Source organism: Protopterus annectens, chromosome 13.part0 (assembly GCF_019279795.1).
Source record: "Protopterus annectens isolate FY-2018-M chromosome 13.part0, PAN1.0, whole genome shotgun sequence".
Lineage (NCBI taxonomy): Eukaryota > Metazoa > Chordata > Ceratodontiformes > Protopteridae > Protopterus > Protopterus annectens.
In genome coordinates, this window is record NC_056747.1 from 631,471,575 (window position 1) to 631,490,704 (window position 19,130).

The 19,130-nt window shown below is 36.8% G+C and overlaps 1 protein-coding gene across 4 annotated transcripts in view; it reads right to left on the minus strand.

The window, feature by feature from the left end:
• LOC122787538 (multidrug and toxin extrusion protein 1-like) overlaps window positions 1-4,096 on the minus strand; it is a 677,270-nt gene extending 673,174 nt beyond the window's left edge. For 2 of the 4 annotated variants that reach the window (XM_044054309.1, XM_044054308.1), the window contains exon 1: window positions 3,734-4,096. In XM_044054309.1, coding sequence (XP_043910244.1) covers window positions 3,734-3,871 — 138 coding nt within the window. In that variant the 5' untranslated portion in view covers window positions 3,872-4,096. The remainder of the gene's footprint in view (window positions 1-3,733) is intronic. The other 2 variants (XM_044054307.1, XM_044054306.1) reach the window with 2 other exon arrangements.
• Window positions 4,097-19,130: the final 15,034 nt, after the last annotated feature.

The following is a 19,130-nucleotide window of genomic DNA, read 5'->3' on the forward strand; positions in this document are numbered from 1 at the left end:
TGCAAGCACCTGCAGGAAACACCTTGTGGCTTTATCAGTCATCACAGAACTTGGTCTCTAATCCTAGAGTGCAAAATAGTTAACAGCAGACTCCCACTTTGATATATAAGTGTGTGTGTGTGTGTGTGTGTGTGTGTGTGTGTGTGTATATATATATATATATATATATTTTTTTTTTTAACTTTATTTGTCTTTAGTTCTCTATTCTACATTTTTTCAAACAAATTTATATTTGTACCCTCAGCTAAAAACTTGCAGGGGAATTACTTTTTCAACTTGTTCAAGAGAAATCTTGACCAATGGATGGGAGATCGCAGATATACCCCAGGGATTACCTCAGTGTCACTGCTCAACAGAGGCACAGCAAAATAATGGGTATAGTTCCCCATACTAAAGGGGTGGCGTAAGCCACAAAACTATGGGCTAGGCTTGTAAATGCCCTCGGGCAGATAGCCTAGTATGAACCTATGAACCTATGAACCTATAAACGCCCCTGACTGGGACATTTGCTACAAAACTGTAACGTTGCTGGACAGTCCACACCTTTAAACAGTGGGTCTTACTTATACTTACTTTATTACTAAAATTAAGATCAGTGTTATGGAAGAGTTATTGTTTCTGTTACTTTATTTCATATTAAGGGGTATGAGTTATAGTGTCAATTTTTTTTCACACTCCCAAAAATTATGCATCACTTTGTATCTTGTTAATTCAGATATATTATTTGTATGCAGACTAAAAAGCATTAATCTAAGATGAAAGGGTAGTCATCATGTGATCCCTTCAATCACACACCTTCAAAATGATTTGTTTTCATTTGTTTTAGTGGATGATGCTAATGGGTATAAACATACTCAAATATTTATCTGACAGATACTTCTATTATTATGCCAGCTTAACTTCTTCTTCTTTCAGCTTCTCCCAGTTAGGGGTCGCCACAGCGGATCATCTGTCCGCTCATGATTGGCAGTGGAGTTTTACGGTGTCGAGGTGCCAGCCCAGCGCCCAACCTTCCACAGAAGGCACACACCCACTCACACCTAGGACCAATTTAGAGTGTCCAATCCATCTACAGCATGTCTTTGGGATGTGGGAGGAAACCAGATCACCCGGAGGAAACCCACGCGACCACAGGGAGGACATGCAGACTCCGCACAGAAGGCACCCCAGCTGAGAATCAAACCAGAGAACTTGCTGTGAGGCGACAAAGCTAACCGCTGCACCACCGTGGCTGCCCATTATGCCAGCTTAACTACTTCACTGAATTGTACTAGCTCAGACAAGTTCCTTACATTTGGTTGGACTTTTCACTGGTCAAAGGATTTTCCAGCATCAGAACTGGTAGAATGCATGCCTTTTGTCAAATGTTTGAAAAGTCAAAGCATGCAACATCAAATAGTAGGAGTAAGTGGTAAAGCTTAAACTTTCACTTGTAACAAAAATTTGGCATTAGGGTTTAGTGATTGTGTGTGGGAGTGTTTGCAGTTTATAGTTTGAGTAAGGGCTAGGGAAGGGGATAGATGTGTCAGTATGCTAGGGTACTGGCATATCTGAAGTGTGTATTTGTGCCTCATGTTTAGCACAATAAGGTATAGTACTGGTGTTAGGGGCAGGAATAAAGTAAGGGTTAAGCTGAATACACGAGTAAAGTAGTGCAAGCATTCAGTTTTTTTCTTTTTTTCTTTTCTTATCCAATCAGAAAAGGAAACACTTTCCCTTTTCAGTCAGTTTAGTGATTTGAGAAATTAACACTACAACAAAATGTAAGTATAGTCTTTTTATTATTAAATGTGTCACAGTGGTTAGTGTTCGTAACCAGTAGTAATAGAGTCACTCAGGCATTCCCACATGGTGAATCCTGATCCTAGAAAACAATAGAGGTCTTCGTACCTGCAAAAAATATGTCAAATGTTTCTCCTTGTGTGTTAGGTTCTATCCAGCAGAGTTAACCACATTAGCAGAATGCAAATAAATACATATAAACATAGGAAATCTTTTAAAAATAAACAAGTAAACCAATGAATATATGAAAGAATGACTTAATGAATAAATACATAAATAAAGTTATACTAGTACACCTCTTGAAAATAATTAAAAGTGTGACAAGCAGTTAAAATCAAATTTGGCCCATTCTCTTAATCATTTTAAACCATATCATTCCATTTGGTATGATGACGAATGAAATTTGTTTTGTGAAGCCTGAGCTGAACCAGAACACCAGAGTGTTTGCAGATGACAATATGGATCTGATAGATATAGCACACCTATACCCTCAGAAATTCAGACCATCCAGAGAGTTGCTCATACCATGACATATCAGTCAACTGAACAGAATTTTGCAGAATTGCTGCATTTTTGCCTTAGATTTTTGGTCTGTTTCTCGTAAAATGTATGGTTTTCTGGCTAATCATTAAAGATTGCAGTCACTGAATAATGACAGACATTTGAGTTTCAGTTTTCATATCTTTCAGAAAGGCATGCTAATGCAAAACCTGTTATTTTATCAATTTTTTATGTTTATAAGAGCGATATTTAAAATATGTCCCTGACCTTTGGCCTTTGCCCACGCCTTCCCCATAATGTTGGGCTTTGCCTAAAATTCTTGCATTAAGACATTGAGAGGTATGTATTATCACTGTAAGGCACTTTCACTGCAGGTAACCTGAACCAGACAGCAAAGGCAGACAGACCCAAACCAGGCTCAGAATGAAAATGTGGCAGAAACAGACAAAGGAACTTTGGGGCTGCATACAACCCCTTGCTCCACACAAAACATAGAAGTTATATTAAGACAATACAACAGATGAATGGTGCGCACAGAACCTGGATGCAGATCGTTTTGAGTGTTTCACTGTTAGTGTACACATGGATGACATAACGGTTAAGGTGTTTACCTTAAAGACACAAGGTGTGGGGTTTGATTCTTACATGGGGTAATTGGCTAGGCTTGAAGTGGCCCCAAAGGGCAGTTAGCCTAGTACTACACCATGTACACATACCTGTCAATTGTACCGTAAGATCCTTACCTGATTTTAAAATTCCGTGTTCCATACTGTTCATTTTTCACCGGTGAACGGGTCTGACACGTATTTATTGTTAAGACTTTTTAAAACAAATACTACCGGTAAATAATAGTAAACCGGGGTCATTCATCAACGAAACTATTTTAGTACGAGGAAGTAATAACCATGTTTGGTAAGCGTTCAGGCTTTTGCTAATTTTTTCCACATTGATAAAGGTAGGTGTTCTACATTTTAAAGATTACGCTTGAGAATTATGCGTGTACAAGGGATATTTCCAATTTCATGTAATAGCTTTGTTCCAAAACACACATTGTGCGATTTTTTTTTCCCGCATAACAAAACACTTTCACATTTAAATACAAAACGCTAAAGCCATAAAGAAGGAATGCCCATTGTGTTTGCCACAGTTCATCTAAATAGCACAGCCAAATGCACTTAAAGCAACGTTATTTTCTCAGTTTAATCTGGTACTTTAATACCGTATTACCTCCCCGAATTTCTGTATCACTGGAAACATACAGAAATGGCAAATATTAACGATTAATTGTATGTTGCTGCCTCTGCTTGCATGTAAGTATAGAAGGGAATTTTTTATTGTTTTTCTTTTTTATCGGATTTCAGACCTATTGTCATTTACGCAAGGTAATAGGAATTTTGGAGTATGATAACAGAAATCGGACAGCAGAGCACAGAACTGTCCACTTACTTACCACGGGTCCTGCCAGCGCCGACAGTTCCTTCACTTCGGCGATGAAGTTAGCAGGGACGAGCCGACAGAGCAGGAAGAGGCAGCCGCGACAGCACCTGCCAAGTACGTTCCTCTCGTGAAAGGGCATCTTTTCATCCATGTTGGTATAAACTACAGACCTAGCCTGTTGTTCTCCCGCCGTTATGGAATTACTGGTCAAGGAAATCCTCCATCAATTCCGTGAATGTTGTTGGGACCACGGACATATGGTCACTTCCCAAACTATGAAGGGGCTGACAGAAACAGAGTGGGTGAGGTTCAGGAGTGCCTGGTAACTTCAAAGCACACGTGGCGGCACGAAGCAAACAAATGGGCGGGATAACTATAAAGTGGTGGCGATATATCACGGCATGGACAAATTAGATCGCGTCAGATTTTTGTAAGGCTAGCTGGTCATACGTTACTGCACACATGCATCTCAACCTCTTTGCCCAGGAGGCAGGAACAGAGTCCAAAATCAGGGTAAGATTTCAAATTCGGGTCTACTTAGAATGTTCCTAGAATCATTCCTCTCAATTGTACCTCATTAACAGCCTGCCTCATATTGAGTCTTAAAAAAATTCTACTTTTTACGCTGTTTCACGGTGAAAGAGTTTAACAAGAGATTTTTTTTGCTAAGATCTTTTAACACACATCCAGGGAAAATAATGTTGAAAATACTGAATTAATTAATCAAAATAAGTATTATAGAGTAACAGTTAATAACTAGGCTGTGAGCTTCCTAGTTGAAGCGGTTAGTTTTCCACATTTTCCCATTTGCTCCTCATTGTGAAAGGTAGTGTTCCACATTTGGGATGGAAAGTTGAGAGCTATAGCTAAAATAACAGGTTTTGCATTAGCATACATTTTTTGAAGGGCATGAAGTCTAAAACTCAAATATGCCTTGGTGACAGTAGTCCTCAGTGATTTGTCAGAAACCCATATATTTTACAGGGAACAGACCCAAAATACAAAGCAAAATCAGGGATATTCTGAGAAATTAGGGACTCATGAAAATTAAGACTGTCTATGCTAACAATCTTCCAGCAGTAATTGTTCTGTTCGGAATATATATCAGGCCTAGTTTGAAAAAGGCAGTTTAGATGTACCCAACACAAACCCGGTTGTCACTGGCCACCCAAAAGTATATACTCAAGTATTCAAGGTACTGTGGGGAAAGATAAATGTCTTGGCCCTTGTGGGCAAACTACTTGTTTTAACAACAGTAGTAAACGTAAGGACAAGGGTGTTTCATTACGCAGTAACAATGTTTTGAAGTATAATAAAAGCAATGAACAATATCACAATGAGTATCTGAATAATTTTTTAAACGATGAGTATGATTTTGGTTTAAAAACTACTACAAATGTAGAAGATAGAAATGGTACTTTAGATAGTGATGTTATAAAATCTAGGATTTATTTACTTGGTAAAAAACTGCTTAACATCAAAGGTGTAAAAATTGACAACGGTTATTTGGAGAAATGTTTGAATCTTAAAATTGTGCCCAAAGGGTTAAGATTTTTTAAACTACCTCTAGGAGTTCAATACAATGACGTTGTGCAACATGAATTCAACCAATTGTTTGACTGGTTTGGTTTTGAGTTCATTAAACTGTTGATGAAGTTTAATGATGAAAAGATAGGGAACTTGTGGGAAGAAATAGAACAACTGAATAATGAAATTATGCAGGACCCCGATTTCCCTTGTTGGCAAGAACTTTTTCAAAAACAATACAGGGTGGCCAAATCCAAGGCCTATGATATATATAATAGGAAGTTGAATAAGTTAGAACGAGATTTAGAACTTTACAAAACACATAGGGCATTCATTTGGCCCCATAACAGGACTAACAAAGAAGAGCTACGTCACGAAGTATACAGAGGTAGAAATTTTAGGAGGGACGTGGAAGAGAATTTTCAAGGGGGAAGATTCCACCAGGCCCCCATGTACCGCAAACGAAGATAGAGAGTGTATCTGGGTGGCTTAAAGGAAGTTCTAAGTACACCCTTACATCGAAGGATTGTTGTTTTGGTTCTCAAGTGATTTCTGAGTGTGGGGTAGTTGGAAGTAAAGGAATGTGTGTGGTCAACACAGTTGTAACAGATACCCTAGAAGGTGGGGGGATGTGTGATACAATGAATGGGATCATTTCTACTGAAGCTGAAAAGAACAAGATTGTGGAAGTGGATGACACAGGAGATATTGACAATCACCAATTGGAGGTAGAGACTAGTGTCGTCAGTAAGGTTGTCACCCACTCCTACTCTGGTTTCAAAGTTTACAACTTTACAGATTTATACATTGGGCAGGACTTTTTTTCCTTGTTTAGCAAGGGCATGAAATTCATTCCAACGGCTAGATTTAAAGTAGTGGATACAATTAAGGAAGTAAAACTATATTGCAGGAGATTACAGTTAGCCCTTCAATTTAAAGATACATCTAGTGACAACCTCAATAACAACTTGGTTAGGAAAAGTGCATACATTCCAGTAAGCAACGCAGAAGTTACTAACTATGAGAGGATGGTATGTAAGGATATATACCACCTGTGTGGACATATACGGAGAGATCCTTGGTATGGCACATTATTTACTGATAATCTCACTAGTGGAGAGAGAACTTGCTTGGAACAGATTGTGGCCAATAGAGACATTAGGATTATGAAGCCCGATAAAGGGGGAGGTTTGGTGATATATGATTCGGTAATTTACACCCAAGCTATCCAAGATATCCTATTTAATTCAGGGAATTATGAACAGATTTCCTTGAATCAGATTAATATAGGATACCATAGGATAGACTTAATTATTGAGGAATACCTACTTGACAATCGCATCACAAATGAGGAATATGCATTTATAAGAACCGAGTATCCAGTGATGGCTAAAATAGTTGGTATACCCAAAATACACAAAAACATCAACCATCCCCCCTTTAGACCCATCATATCGGGATCAAAATCTAAAACATTTAACATAGGGGTAGCTATTGACCACTGGTGTAAACATGTTTATTCCAATGTTACTCACCTAACCAAAGATTCTTGGCATTTTTTGGGTAAGTTAAAACATGACATATGGTCCTCAGAATTGATATTCCTGACTATTGACGTTCAGGACTTGTTTTCATGTATTCCTTACACTACTGGACTTGAATACTTTGAAAGCAGTTTGAGGAAACATTCCAATTTAACATGGGACAAAATTTGTTTGACACTCAGCATGATGGGTTTGGTTTTGGCAAACAACTACATTCAGTTTGAGGGTGAGTACTTCAAACAAACAAGGGGAGTAGCCATGGGAGCATCATGTGCTCCCATTTTTGCAAACCTTGTCATGCTTGAGTGGGAAGAACTTTTTGTATTATCCAGTCAATATTCCAAACACATTGCACTATACACAAGGTTCCTAGATGACCTATTTATCATCTGGAAAGGTCCTGGAGAGGACATTCCCTGTTTTATTTCATATTTAAACGGTACAACTGATTTTTTAAGATTCACGTATAAAATGGAGAAATACGGAATTCCGTATTTGGACACCTACATAAGTAATTCCGATGAGGGATTTAAGTCCAAAATTTATAGGAAAACAACCTTCTCCAACGACTACTTACAGTTTGGTAGCAATCATCCCCCACACATTTTCAAAAATGTCCTCAAGGGGCAATGCATTAGAGTAGCAAGGATGTGCTCCACAAGACAAGACATGGAAGACCAAATGAATATATTAGCAGGGATGTTTTTGGTCAGGGGATACCCAGCTACTTTGGTGGAGGATGTCACCAGATATGTGATTGGATCATGGGGTAGCAGGTATAATCCCTTGTTAGGGAGCAACTTTGTTGGTGATACAGTCAGGGAGACCTCAAGTTCTAGGAGGAACGTGTGTGTGATAATGTTTAGTCCATACTCTAACCTAGTTAAGGAAATCTTAAGGAGACATTGGGATGTATTCTCAAGTAATGACAACACCTCCAAAATACTAGGGAGACACCCTGTTTGTGTATTCAAAACCTCAGAAAATATAAAGAGAATTATTGAAGGTGGGAAATTGACAAAACACGACAGGGATGATCAACATACTAGGAAGTGTGGAAGATGTAAATATTGTCAATATATTAACAGCAACAGGATTACTAAACTGGAAAATTACAACAAAACTGTATGCCATGGTAAGAAAGGCAACTGTAATTCCATGCGGGTGGTGTACTTAGCTTCTTGCTCCTGTTGCCCGGCTTACTATATTGGTAAGACGGAACGGAAACTTAAGACACGCATATACGAGCATATATATAAAATCAATAAAGGTGACCCAAAAAATGCATTAAGCAAACATATTAGTGAGAAGGGCCTAGAACATAGTTTCACCTTTAAAATTATTGATCAAATTGAGGTTATTGCACATGGGGGTAACTGGAAGATTGGTTTGTCATGTTTAGAAACCAAGTGGCAGATTTTATGTGACGCCACTACTTGGCCGGGTTTGAATGAAAGCATTAGTATTAAACCCTATCTGCTTTTGGAAAGGGGTTAGCATTTGCTATAAGTATGACAAAAACATGATTACCAACAGTACATTTTGTACATATTTTTATGCACTTTTTTATGCTTATATCCTTGCATTTGTATTGCAATTACAAGGACTATTTTTAAACCATTTGTGCATACAGTATTTACCTTTATATTCTTCTTATTATTTTAATAATGTATGATAAGTATTTACATATGTATATATCTGTAATATTTGTAATATTTATGTGTATATGTAGTGTTATTTGTCTGCAAAATGTGAGTGACATGTACAGAGGAAGTTAATTGTTTTTTTGGCGCTAAATTAGCTTTATAAGCACACTTATTTTACTACGCTAATTGGTTCTGATGAAATCTGCCTTCGTGTAGATGAAAGCGCTCAACCTGTGTACCTGTGTGGTTTATGTCAGTAGCATTAAACCTGTGTTTTTGGACTTTGGTGTGATTTTGAATTATTCATCCTGACCTTGGTAGTCACATCCTTGGGTTCTGTTCGAGCTACTGTGATCTGGGAAGCTGTCCTTTGTTGGTTGTTTTACTAACTGCAGTTCTAAAACTCAAATATGCCTTGGTGACAGTAGTCCTCAGTGATTTGTCAGAAACCCATATATTTTACAGGGAACAGACCCAAAATACAAAGCAAAATCAGGGATATTCTGAGAAATTAGGGACTCATGAAAATTAAGACTGTCTATGCTAACAATCTTCCAGCAGTAATTGTTCTGTTCGGAATATATATCAGGCCTAGTTTGAAAAAGGCAGTTTAGATGTACCCAACACAAACCCGGTTGTCACTGGCCACCCAAAAGTATATACTCAAGTATTCTTTTATTTGCCTCACTTGGTCTTTGAAGTGACATTTCTGTCTCCCATGAATAAGCAGAGCTGTGCACTGTTAATAGTTTTCACACCTATCTGTCCTGAGCTATATAGAAGGGATAATCTGGATTATTTTCTTTTTTAAGAACCAAATCTTTTTGGCATTTACTTAAAGGACAGCCCATCCCAAAACTGAACAAGAACATGATTTTCAGTATATATTAAACTTGCCTGCATTATTAATGCCCCCTGCATTAATGTAAGTGTTATTATTATTATTAGTAGTAGTAGTAGTAGTAGTAGCATTAAATTCATTATACCTCAAAATGGCCTGAATGATGGATGCCATGCTGCATGATTTGTAGAGTCATGGTTTTGTCATTTTTAAGGACAGAGAGAGAGAGTGTGTGTCCTGTTATAAGAGGATCATTTACTGTTATTCTCTCTCTCCCTTCACCAGCTTACTGTGAGAATTCTGTGATTTCTTGCTTTTGCTATTAGAATTATCTTTTTTCATTTTTATTTTCTGTGATTATTTTCCTTTTGCATTAATTTTCATCTTTGATACAACACTTTAAGGAACATCTGAATGTCAGGCTTGATGTGCTAGTTATTTTTCAAACTAAGAACTCTAGTTTCCAAAGTCCATGTATGAGGGAGTCAGACATTTTTAATTAATATGCTTTAGTCACGCTGAGCTGGCTTGAATTGCACTCACAGATTTTAAATACTGTACTCAGTGCCTTTGATGTAACCATAACTACATCCCTAAATTTCCGGCCTGCCTCAAACACTATATAATGCAAAAATGCTGTTATGAGCACTATAAGAAAACAACATGTAGTTTCATAGAAAGTGCAGTGCAGAAAAATGGGTTACTTACATTGAATGAAGCTTAAACTCTCAAGTGTTATTTGCAAGAAACTCAACTTTCTGAGGGTCGGAGATCCTTCATAGGAATTACTGTTGGAAAGATGTGCCAGCAGTGATGCCATTTTGGGGGGGGGAATTTCCACCTTCTTCAAGTTGGTGCAACCATGTGATTGGTATATATAAGTATGTGGTGTGTGGGGAGCTTGGCCCCCAACACCAGGTGTGCAAGGGAGCTTGTCATTGTAGAAAACACTTAAAAAGTCACACTTTGGCCATTTTTGGGGGGAATGCAGTTTAGGGATTCCAATTTTCAGCAAATCAGAATTGATCCACTCATAGTGGACCATAGAAAACTGCATAATTAAATGCTGACAGAAAATCAGTAGGGCAATATGAAAAGATGTTTCCTTCTATTTGGCACTCCTGTGGTTTGATTAAAGGGAAGGGTAACTAATTTGTGAAAAGGAAAAATGATGTGTCACTGGATGTTTCTTTTCATTTACATTTGAAAATTAAGTCTGAAGCACTTGATTTCATTCAGGGTCAGAACTGCAATTCCGGACTACACTATTTGTTTTAAGTGTGGTGCTGGTTATCTCTGACTGATAAGACACATTTTAGATACATGTGTTTATGAGTTTGTAATGAGTTTGTAGTTAGAATCAATAGCCCAACCTGATTACTGTACTCCTCCTGGACAACATGGTGATGCAGATGATGAGACAAAAGTGTGAAGGAAAATGTGAACTCCCACAAAAAACGAAATGAGATTAAGCATAAAATGGAATAGTTATTAAATGATGCTTTCTTTGTAAGTGGCACTATTAGTGTTGTATTAAGGGATAGAAAAAACACTTTTAGGAAGAAAACTGCTTATATTTGGGTGAGTCATCCTTTAACATAAGTCTGCATGTTTTTTAAATGTTTTATACTGAAGAAATGAAATACACAGTGGGCTATAGCTTTTACAAGTATACAGTAAACATTGAAACACAAATCCCGCACTGATGTCTAACTGCTTTTAAAGCACATGTAAGGGACCAATGCATTGAACAGGTGATTTTTTTTATTTTATACACCTGCTAATCAGGCAAGCCCACTGAACGTAAGTGTCCCTTTTCAGAGGTGCTCCAGAAGCACCATCTAGTTATGTGACTTGCTCAGAGTCACGCAAGTAGGCTAATGGAGGTAGAAAGAATCAAACCCTGTAGCTTGAATACAGGAAGCAGCATGTTAACACTTCAGAACCTTAATTCTCTGCCCTGTCAGGCAAATAATAATGATGATGATAATAATAATAATAAATGATGATGATGATAATACTACAAATAATAATAATAATAATGATCATGTTATTTATGCTTTAAATGTTGCATTTTTCTTCACCTCCTCAAATGGGGGCTACATTTTATGACTGTGTATCCTAAGAGGCCTGACTGATGTTTATTTATTTCAATTTGTTAACCAGCTAAGTGGGCTGGTAAAATACCCTTTCCAGCCATGACCCAGGCTCAGAGTGAGCAAAACACAAGTACAAACAGAATTTTGTTTGTGTCTTTCGGCTTTTCCCGGTTAGGGGTCGCCACAGCGGAACTCCGGTCTGCTAATGATTGGCAGTTGATTTTTACATACCGGCTTGCCAGGCCTGATGCACAACCTTCAACGAAGGTACGCCCATTCACGCATGTCTCCACGCAGAAGACGCTCTAGCTGAGAATCGAACCGGACAGCGTCTTACTGTGAGGCGACAACACTACCGCAGCACCACCACAAACAGAATAATGTGCAAAAAAGCAATATACTTTAAAATGAATGACAATGATACGAGTATAAGCAGTAGTTCACAAACAATATGCAAAATGAGAGTATGTACAACATTTACAACACTTTTAGACATTTGAACCAAAATATATGTACACATTTTAGATCAACTGATTTGAACAACAAATGAACAATTCTGTTGTACTACAGACCAATACCAAGAGTACAGTAATGCATAGACATAGACGGATGAGTAGGTCAGTGAAACAATAAATTAACCATCATAATGAAAACGTGTACAAGTAACCTCTTCATGAATATGCTATTTCTTTTTTTTTCTTGAAGCCAAGTAAAATGTTCTGGGGTCTTATTTCTATGGGAAGATTATTGCATGTTTCAAGGCAGAGTTGTAATGTGCATAGCTACTAGGCATTAACCTCTTGCATCAGATTAGTCCCATTTTTTAGTTTCTTGTTTGAAATTAAAACAAACTAATACTCTAAGAAAAAAATATATGAATGCTTTTCTACACTCAGTACCAATCTTACTCCACTTGCATAACAATGATTCATAAGACAAGATGGCTGTCTGACTTCAGGGAACAATATTTAAACTTGTTTATACAAGAAACACTCGTGGCTCATTAACAGAGGTGAAGATAGAGTTAAGGAAAATAGATATCCCTTTTAGGAAAAAAAGTAATGTTTTTCTAGAACCAGTGCTATCTAACTGTACCATGTGCACAACATTGAGTCACAAGATAGGATGGCCGGCTGTTTTGGGGGAAGAATAGTTAAATTATTTATGCTAACAGTGCTAGTGGAACAGAAACAGAGATGAGAACAGACACGCACATCAGGACTACCTGAGCTGAAATGTTTGCTAAAGAAGTCTTTGATATCAAATTCATATTTCTTTTCTTTTTTTTCTGTCTTGGAACTGTTTAATCATTAAAAACATTGTATTAAATAATAAGGTTATAGTTATCTGACGCAAGTAACAAAACTTCCATGTTCATTGACTTACGACAACCTCTGAAGGGGAGTAATAAAAATATAATGTAAACAAAGATGCAGGTACTGAGAACAGCCACTACCCCAGTGTTAATTAAATAAACAGTTTCACATAGCTGCCTTCCCATTTCAATATCTACAACAAATAAACACAAATAATTAATAAAAAATGAGGAGAAATGCCAGAGCCACACAGTTTTAAGAATGTTGTGCCCTCATTTCTGAGCAGGTGAAAATAAACCCTCATAAAAACAAATACATAAGTAAACAAGCACAAGAAAAAAATCTGAAGCTTAGTACAGTTACACCATAGAATGATACTTCCAGCTACATGTATGCAGAAATTACAGACTGCAGTTTGTACATTTAATTGTGTTACCAGATGCTAGAATGGCTAGGCAAGCACTAAAAATTGTCTTGTTAGCTTCTTATTCAGTAGGTAAGAAACAAGCTATAACTGCACATCTGTAAAAATGTTAATATTTTGAGATTTTGCTTTCTCCTTGAAAGTTATAGCAATCCTAAGCACCAAAGTAATTCTGAAATACATTCTAAATTCAAAGTAATTCTGTAATAAAGTGTTAAAAGTAAACAGTAGAAGTGGACTTTCGATATGTAAGTAACAAACTAAGATTAACTCTCCCAGTGCAGGGACCCAAAACTGTATGTAAAAGTTGGTAATTGATGCTGTTTTTGGAAATACTTGGTTTTAAGTGATGTGATAAGCATTCTGGGTGCCTACAAAGAAGAAACAACTTAGACTTGTGAAAGAGCCTTCCCAAGAATTTAGAAAATAAGGTGTCTGTGAGAAGCCAGATGGCTGTCACTCAAGGTGTAGATAAGGCTGCAGAAATATAAAGCAGAAGGGCAACTGCCACCCCTTTTTAAAATAAATAACATCTTTATTGAATTATCACTTATGACTTATTTTGATAAGATGTTATTGTAAGTATATGTTGCTAGCTTACTGGTAAAAACGTAGAGAAAAAAGTGTACAGGGGAGAAAACGTGAGAAGCTGAAATTAAATATTGACTGATCAGTGATCATGGGTCTGTGGATGTGGTTGATACCAACATGATTTTACTGCAGAATTTAAGCTGGCTATTTATATGACCCAGTGGCTAGTCAAAGTGTATATGTTGGTCCCTGGATAATGGTGAAGCTGCAATTTTTTTCTAATGTTAATAGGTTCATGGATTATAGGTTCATAGATTCATACTAGACTAACTGCCCTTGTGGGCCATTTTGAGTCTAGCCAATTACCCCAAGCGAGAATTAAACCCTGCACCTTGTGTCTGTAAGGTAAACACCTTAACCATTAAGTCAACCTCCCACCCGAGGTGGTTTTATTAAGGTTTTTGCAATAAATAGTCTGACAGCTCATTCTCTGAGAATAAAATTATCAAGTAGAGTTTAAAAAATGTAAAAAAAAGTTACACAATTCTGCAGTCGTTATAGCAGTATTTGCAATGTACAAAATTCTGAGAGCTGAATGGGGGTATGTTCTAGTCTGACGTGTAGCAAGTGGGAAAATGCAATATTCGGATTGGTGGAGTTGTGCCATCCTTACAAGAGACACGCAGAAGTAACCAGATTGCCCTGGGAGTCAGTTGTGGGTTGTCTAGATGGCTAAATGGTACTGACAGTTCAGTAGTTCCTCAAAAATATAAATTCTTAAAGGGCAAGGGCAGATAAGAACTGTAAAAATATTGATAATGTAGTAGAGAAAATGTGTTTTTAGATGACAGAGAACCTATGAAAGCAACTCACTCTGAAGTAGCAAGTACTGGCTAAGAAACATCAATAATGCATAAAGCAGGTGATTTCTAAAGAGCTGATGGATAGATAGAATTAAAACAAAAGTGTTTGCATGTCCCCTGTGTGCAGGACAGGAAAGATGTTATTAATGGAGATGGTCAAAAAATGCCTTTGTTTTGTAAGACATGGTTATGTGTCATAACATGTTACACTATTCTTCTCGAGATATCTATGCCTGTATAGACAGATGTCTTATAAAGTGTAAGGTTTTACACTGTATATAGCTGTTAATGTTAAAATATATTGATGGGAAAAGGGAGAGGTTTATTTGAGGCAATATTTGTTAAAATCAGAAATAAGTGTGAGATGGTTATGAACATTTTGAAATAAAAAAAGGCCATCTGTCAGCCTGAATGGAAACGAACATGAAAGAGGGAATCTAATGAGAATAGCAATAAGGAAAGCTGGAGGGCAATGTAAACATCTTTTTTGGTTGGATTGTTACTACAGCAATTTTACCATGCATGTCAGTGGCTTCAGAAATCTAATAAAAAAAGCAGAGAGTGCTGAAAAAATAAAGTGAACCTAGTAATGCTGTAAGAATCTCATACCGGTAAAACTAAGCATGACAAATTCACAAAGAAAGGGTTTGGATGTGGGTATTCTACAGAATCCTAAGGAGGCAGGAAAAGAGAGGTTCTAATTTTGACAAAAAGAGGAGCACGTATAGTGATAGAGGACTATAAAGAGTGTAGGCAGGGTAGAGTTGTTGTAATTAAAGGTTACTGTCTGGGAAAGATGGTTATGGTAGCATGCAGTTGTATATCTCTTAAGGCAAACCAAGTTGAGCTCAGAAACATTCTAAGTGAAGTGTTAAGCGTTAAATAGCACTCATTTTTAATTGGGGTGATGAGAAGAGATACATTTTAGGAGAATAATAAACAGGATATATAATAATATATAATATATAATTCTGTATATTTACAACAATCACATGGAAGAGTTAAGAGGGAGTGTGGGAGCAGACGTAATAAGCAGATCTCTAGGGAACAATAGAAGGAAATCCACAAATCATTAAGATATGCCACAAAATCCGGGTGATTCAGGACATATCCTTTGAAGTGCCTGCACAGGTACTTTTTTTTCCTCCCAAAGGGATACAATATAGATTCCCTCAGTTGGAGAATAAGTATTAGAAGTGTAAGGGAAAGGTACAAGGGATTGGGAACACATATTTTGGAGCTACCTGGAACTGTCAGATTTTAAGTAGGCAGTTCAGATTAATATAAGACAGGGAACAGAATATGTTAAGCAAAGAAACTGTCTTTCTGAATCAGAGTAATGTGAGGAAAAGTAAATATATAACAAAAGTACTTTTAGCATATTGATGATGGCAACTTAGGAATTAATCACAAGGAAACAGAAATCAGATCTGACTTTGACATTAGAGAATGTAAACCATGATGGGGAGCTTCAGAACATGGAACCTGAAGCTATAAGGGAAGGCAAAGTAAATTGATAATAATAACAATAATAATAATACCCATTTGCTAAACAGGTAGGTCCACTGGATGCAAAATCCCTTTTCAGGGGTGACACAGGATGAATGTCTGGCTACAAGATTTGCCCAAGGTCACACAGGGAAATGAGGGCTGAAAGAATCCAACCCTGTACAACTGGAACTACAGTTCACAGTCTTAACCTTCTGTGCCAAATGACAGACATACAGTGAAACTGGCAGTTATGGTAATACATACAAGAACAAGGAGTCCCATCAATAGAAAGAGAAAAGTAAAGCACGTGAGGCTTTGATAGAAAGGTGGGGCCATTAATAAAGCTATATGCATGGTATGCAGCTGAGTATCTGTTGCTGTATAGCGTTCAAAATAATAGTAAGATATGTTGACGTCATTGTAAAGTATGGCCTTATGTAAGAACTGAATCTTTGAAAAATTGTAAACTATGAGGTGGGGAGTATACACTTGCTGCTTGTTGTCACTATGTCTGAGACAGGAGGTGACCACTAGTTATATATCTTTGTACATACAGGGAGTAATTTTGTGACAATTTGCAGTAAATACAATCAGTGTTTTCTTAACTATATCATCCTGTATTTACACAACTCCAAATGGGTAAAATAATCAATGCTGCATTTTGGTGAGTAAAGTTCAAGAATCCATAATTTGCATTTACATTACTGGTATTCCACATACGAAAATAAATAGGAGAACAAAAAGAAAAGAGAGTGAAGACAAGGGATCATTAATCAAGGATGACACACCAGATGTTTGCTGAGGATGTGCTCTGTGATGTGTTGTTTTTCCAGTCAGATTTGCTAAGTGCACTACATATATGGTCTGTTTTCAAGAATGGTCTGGGAGGAAAAATAAGCAGTATCCTTAAAAACACCTGCATATTATGACTTTTGACTGATTTGAGCTGAATATCTCATTAATGTCACAGTGGTGGTGCTGCAGTAGCGTTGTCGCCTCACAGTAAGACGCTGTCCGGTTCAATTCTCAGCTAGAGCGTCTTTTGCGTGGAGACATGCGTGAATGGGCATACCTTCATTGAAGGTTGTGCGTCATGCCTGGCAAGCCGGTACGTAAAAATCAACTGCCAATCATTAGCGGACTGGAGTTCCGCTGTGGCGACTCCTAACCGGGAAAAAACGAAAGACACATCTCATTAATGTCACAGTATTTTACATATTCATGTTCAATATCCATATATTGCATTATTTCTCAAGGCCATTATTTAAATATTCTTGCCAGTTATTCAGTCATAGCATTATAATATATAACTTGTCCTTTACAATGAGACTTAAAAGTACACCTGAAACCTTTCTTATAGTATTAATCAACTGATATTGTATAACATTCCTACCAGGGCTCTGTAATTTTTAAAGCACAAAATCATAATGCTTATGATCAGTGCTTTAAAATATATATATAAATATATGGTTTACTATTAAAATGTGAAAAGACAAAAAAAAATTGTAGTCAAGAAACAAAAAAATAATTTCATATCCATAACTTCTACCTGCCTATAATTCCAACTGACTTTTCTCCAATGTCCGCGTTTCACATTACACGAAATAGCAGGAGGTGATGTCAGACACCCAGACTATTTTAACATCTCCTAAAACTTTTAATTATACAACACTAGTTTTTATTGTTTTGCAGGTGGGCCAAGCCCCCCTGAACCTCCACACCTCCTGTAAATTATATATTCCAACTCCGAGATCACACTACAGTGGAGAAAAGGGTAAATTTCCTGATCCCCACTGTAGTGCGATCTGATATCAGAACGTCAATCACACATTAGCAAATGCACACTAGCATTCGCTACTGTGGATTTGAACATTTCCAGCTCGGCATTAAGGGAACTGGGAAACACACCTTCGACCTTCCAGTTTTGCATAAGTGCCAATCCACACTTTAATAGTAAACCTATATGTTAAAACCTTTCCAATTAGAAAAAAATAACATTTGTGAAAAGAAATCTCATAAACATCAATAATGCTGTGATAAATTGTCTATGAATTCCACATATATATAACATCAGCAACACTGCGGTAGATAAGCTACAATAGGTTACAGGATATATCCTCTAAAAACACTTGAGATTTCAACATTTTCCAAAAAAATAAATAAATAATAATAAGTTAGTAGAGACTGAGCAATTAATTCAAAGGATTGTTGCAATAACCATGACAACCTTGTATAAAGAAGGATTTCCAGCATTGTAAAGATACGACTGTTAAACCAATATTTCATTATGAAAATAACTCATGGTGAGATAAGCCAAATGATGTTATTTTCCATATTTATGATTGCAAAGAGTGTTCAAAATGCAATATATTGCATAAGATCATAGTCTGTTGGTGGTAGCAGCTGGTAAATGAACTTTGTTGATATGTTTCCCATCATGCCTTTTTAATGCAGCTAAATGCCACAACTATTTGAATGTTTGTTTCAATAATTCTATGTGTGGATAGGTGTAAATGTAGGAGATTTATACCTAAGTTATTAATGAAGGATAACGTATGTTTTCACTTAGAACAAGTAGAAAAAACTAATAATATGAAATGCATTTTTATCACTGGAAACAGCTAGAATACGTTTAGTGTAGGCTATGTTTACTAACTCAAACTGAACAAAAGATGAGAATTTTAGTTTTTACATTGTAGCAAGTTCAGGTACTGATAATTTTTTATGTTTGAAGGTATGCAATATCCATTTGTTGTGTAATATAAGAAAGCCATTTATATTTGAGTAATTGTTAATACTGATATCAGGATTAGAAAGAGTAGGTCAATGCAAACTAAATTCATACATGAAACCCAGATTTTGAATGAACTTCTGATAATCAGAAATTAGATGTCTTATCACCTTAGATTATTTTTGGAATGGTTAAATAGATATAGTAAGGAAAGATAAGACTCTGGGGGTGGGAGTAGTTCTTAGGCCCACAGAAGTTGGCCTAAGAGTACTTGCCCTTAACAGGGGGTTATCATGTAGTGAAGATAAGTGGTCAGATATTTTGAGTAATTTGATCAGATGGAAATGGAGTAATAAGATCTGAAGCTGGGAATTTTTAGGTTGACTTTTAATTTTGA